Source organism: Aplysia californica, unplaced genomic scaffold, assembly GCF_000002075.1.
Source record: "Aplysia californica isolate F4 #8 unplaced genomic scaffold, AplCal3.0 scaffold00048, whole genome shotgun sequence".
Classification (NCBI taxonomy): Eukaryota; Metazoa; Mollusca; class Gastropoda; order Aplysiida; family Aplysiidae; genus Aplysia; species Aplysia californica.
Window position 1 is genome coordinate 1,962,617 of NW_004797318.1, and position 3,477 is coordinate 1,966,093.

At 43.9% G+C, this 3,477-nt stretch overlaps 1 protein-coding gene across 1 annotated transcript in view; it reads left to right on the forward strand.

Moving 5' to 3' along the window:
* Window positions 1–3,477, forward strand: part of LOC101861269 (flavin-containing monooxygenase 5) — a gene marked incomplete in the record, with an annotated part of 24,330 nt that overhangs the window by 7,753 nt on the left and 13,100 nt on the right. The window contains 1 exon segment of the mRNA XM_013079318.2: window positions 3,266–3,461. Within this exon segment, the coding sequence (XP_012934772.1) occupies window positions 3,274–3,461 (188 nt within the window).

The window sequence follows — 3,477 nt, forward strand, 5'->3', positions numbered from 1 at the left end:
CCCAAAAAAAAACAACCCAACCTATCGCTTGAACCAATTGTTATCGACAAAGTGGTTCTGATACTAGATCTAGTTTATCACCAACACACTGTAGATTGTGTAATATGTAACCCCTTGAAATGATCGCACTTCAACAACGCTGATAAAAGTTACACACAGTCACATTGTTCTACATGAGAAATGACAGACACTGGTTCGGACGAAATGACTCAAGAACTATCTTTGCTCAGCTTCCAAAGGTCACACACGGTCAATGAGTTACGTTCCAAAATGAAAAACTCTTTCTACGTGCAAAACAAAACGCAGACCTCTACATGGTTGTGGTGGCTCTGTGGTATCAGACTTGACCAGTGCGTCGAAGGTCAAGGTCTGAGTCCCTACTACATACTAAATAGAGCAGACCAGGTCACAATCTTTAGACTCCGTTGTGGCCACAACAGACTCAAACACCATGCACACCAAGATTAAAAGTGGGAGAGTCAGAGATCTGTGAATGTGGACACGACCAAGAGGATGCCAACCATATCCTTCAGCACTGCCCGCGCTACACCACCTTTCGCACACAGACGTGGAAGAATGTGGCTCCCCTTGAGAGAAAGCTCTATGGCAGTGTCTCAGAGTTAAAGCGGACTGAACAGTTTGTGCGCGACATCGGACTGACTACTGTCTAGCTGCTGTCATCGAGAACGAGGAAGAAGAGGAAGAAAAGGACTGAGTTAGCTTGGGCCCTGTGCGAGATCTGCCTTATTCCACCTAGAAGAAGATCCTCTTTCACGTCACGGTCTAGTGATGTGTTCGCAAAAATGGAATGTTAACACGTCCGTCTCGTGTCCTTCATGTTGTATTCGTTGGGGTTTTTTTGTTGTTGTTGTTGATATTATCGATCCGGCAACAGCGCTAAGCTCTCGTCTTTCTGCCAAATGCCATGTTGTAATACGAGCAGGTTTGCTGCAGCTGGTGTAATGTTTCGCAGTGTAGATCTTGGTCTCGGAGAAGTGTCGCTCTGATGTCATAAGGGGCGGGGCAGTGGAACAGGTGATTATCTACAGTTTCATATCCGCCGTCACACAAAGGACAAGTTGGGGGAAGTTCTGGTTTTATTCTGTTCAAGTGGAAGTGGAGCTGTTTATGTTCTGTTTCCAGTCGGAAGATCGTGATCTCTTCCTTTCCCTAACGGTACTTGATATTGTCATTTCGTTTCATTGTAGCGATATCGTTTAATTGTAGCGATATCGTTTAAAACCACTCTGCTGGTCTTTCCCTAAGCCCAATCCGTTCATCCAGTCTTATTATCACTTCTTTTAATCTTTGTTTTTACAGTGTGATATGAAGTTTGAATGTTGAGCTGTTTCTCTCTAGATCTAGATATCCTTTCGGCAAGTGCATCTACTTTTGCCATGCTACTTTCAGGTGTGTTTGAGTGTCCAGAAAGGGCATCACCAGGTTGACACCACAGGATGTTATCAGGTGGTGGTAGCCAAACAGTATACATTGTTATATGAGTCAGATCTTGGTTCTGATTATGGTCATTGTGTAATGCTTGCAGGACTGGTTCAATGAAAATCACAATACTCTGCATTGTTTCAGGAAAAGTGTCAAAAACTGTGCAGTGCTGTTTCTATTGCCATCATTTCTGAGTCATAATTGCTTGCATTTCTCTCTACAGGCTGCAGAGATTTCTTTTGAACTTTCATCTGGGTATTGTTTAAGTAGATCTACTCCATATCCGACTTTGGTTGTACCTTTGAATGCTGAGCCGTCTGTATAGACGTGTATCCAGTCATTTGAAAAGCTGTCGATTGTTTAAGGTGGTGCAAGGGTCAGCCTCACGGGGTGTGAAGATTGAAGATTTTGTGTTATTTACTGTGAGAGATGTTGCAATCGATTTTTGTTCTTTGTCTGCTTGTTTTAATTTTTAAATTTATTTTTTTTTTTTTGTTTCAAAGAAATGTGTGGAGGGATGTTCTGGTTGACTTTTGGTTTCTTTTCTGTTTTGAGTCAGATGTTGACTATCCCTTAGTTTTGTGTTGTGATGCATGATTGGTTTTTGTTGGAGCTGTTTCTTTGGTTTCCACGAATCGGCTAATTTCCTGATTGGGTTGATAGGGAACATTCTTTTGGTTCTTTCACGGGGGCTCCAAGACTGCCCAATCTCTGCAAATTCCCAGGGGTTCCACATTTGTAATGATTTCACACGCAGCTGTGGATCTCATGCCACCGTTTAGAGAACGAAGGACATTGTTCTGGACTTTGTCAAGGGTGTTGCAAGTGGCTGTACTGCACATAGTAGATAGGCTATTGTTGTATTCCAGGGAAAATTGGACGTAACCAAGGTGAAGAGCCCTCGGAGTTTGTTTTTCAGATCCCCATGCAGGAATAGCTTGCAAATATCTTTAGAAGTTGGAATCTTCTCTTTACCTTGTTCTTTATGCTTACCACTTGGCTTTGCATTGTTAGAGTTTGGTCAAGTTTGACTCCTAGGTTTGTTGGCTGTTCTTCTTTGGGGAGGCCTTCATCACCTACACCCAGTCGTAGCTGTCCTTTGGTTGTTTGTTTTACAGCTCCTTGTATGATGAACATGTAGGCCTATAATGTTTTGAAGCTTTTCAATTTGGGCGTCCATTTTTGGCATTAATTTTGTATAGCCTCTTGAGGTCTTCCTTCAATTTCCCTGCTCCTGCAATCGTGCTGTAGTGTGTCTGCCAGAGAGCAAGATCATCAGCGTAGAGACTCTTTTCGGATTTCAGCACTTTCGTCATATCATTGAAGAAGATTTAAGAACAAAAGTGCAACTCAGACAGGATCTTTTGGGTGGACCCACACCGCGTACTTCTCTTGACGAGTGGGCATTGTTCATCTTGGTCTTGATGTTTGTGTCTGCATGGAAAAACCTGATCCACTTATACAGGCCTTTTCTCCGCACTCCTTCCTTGGCCTGTTGGAGGTCTACAAAGAAGGCGACAGCGTGCTTTGTCTCCTGAAATCCACCTTGAATGTCTTGACATTAAGTTTTAAAAGCTGGTCTTCTGTGTTGCTACCTTTTCTAAAACCTGCGAGTTGTATGTTCATTAAGCTGCGGTGTTTTCTTGGTACCAATAAAGGCGGTTGGTCACCATTCTTTCCTTTCAGCAAGCCTACCGAAGCATAATATTAGTGATATAGGTCGGTACCGGTATCTCTTTGCTTTAACAACAGAGAGCCAACGTAGCTGTGGAAGTAATGATGTTGTTTCATGAACTTTGTCCCTTTGTGTTGCCGTCCCCAGAAGTCTGAATGGATACCGCGGGCACAGTCGTGGAGCGGGATGCAGTGGTCATCGGCGCGGGAATCTCCGGCCTGGTCACGGCCAAGTGTCTCAAGGAGGATGGCTATGACGTCATCATGCTGGAGCGCTCCTCTGACGTAGGCGGTCTGTGGACGTTCCGGGAGCACGACTATGGCGTGATGAAGTTCACTCACATGTACGTGCTGGTGGTT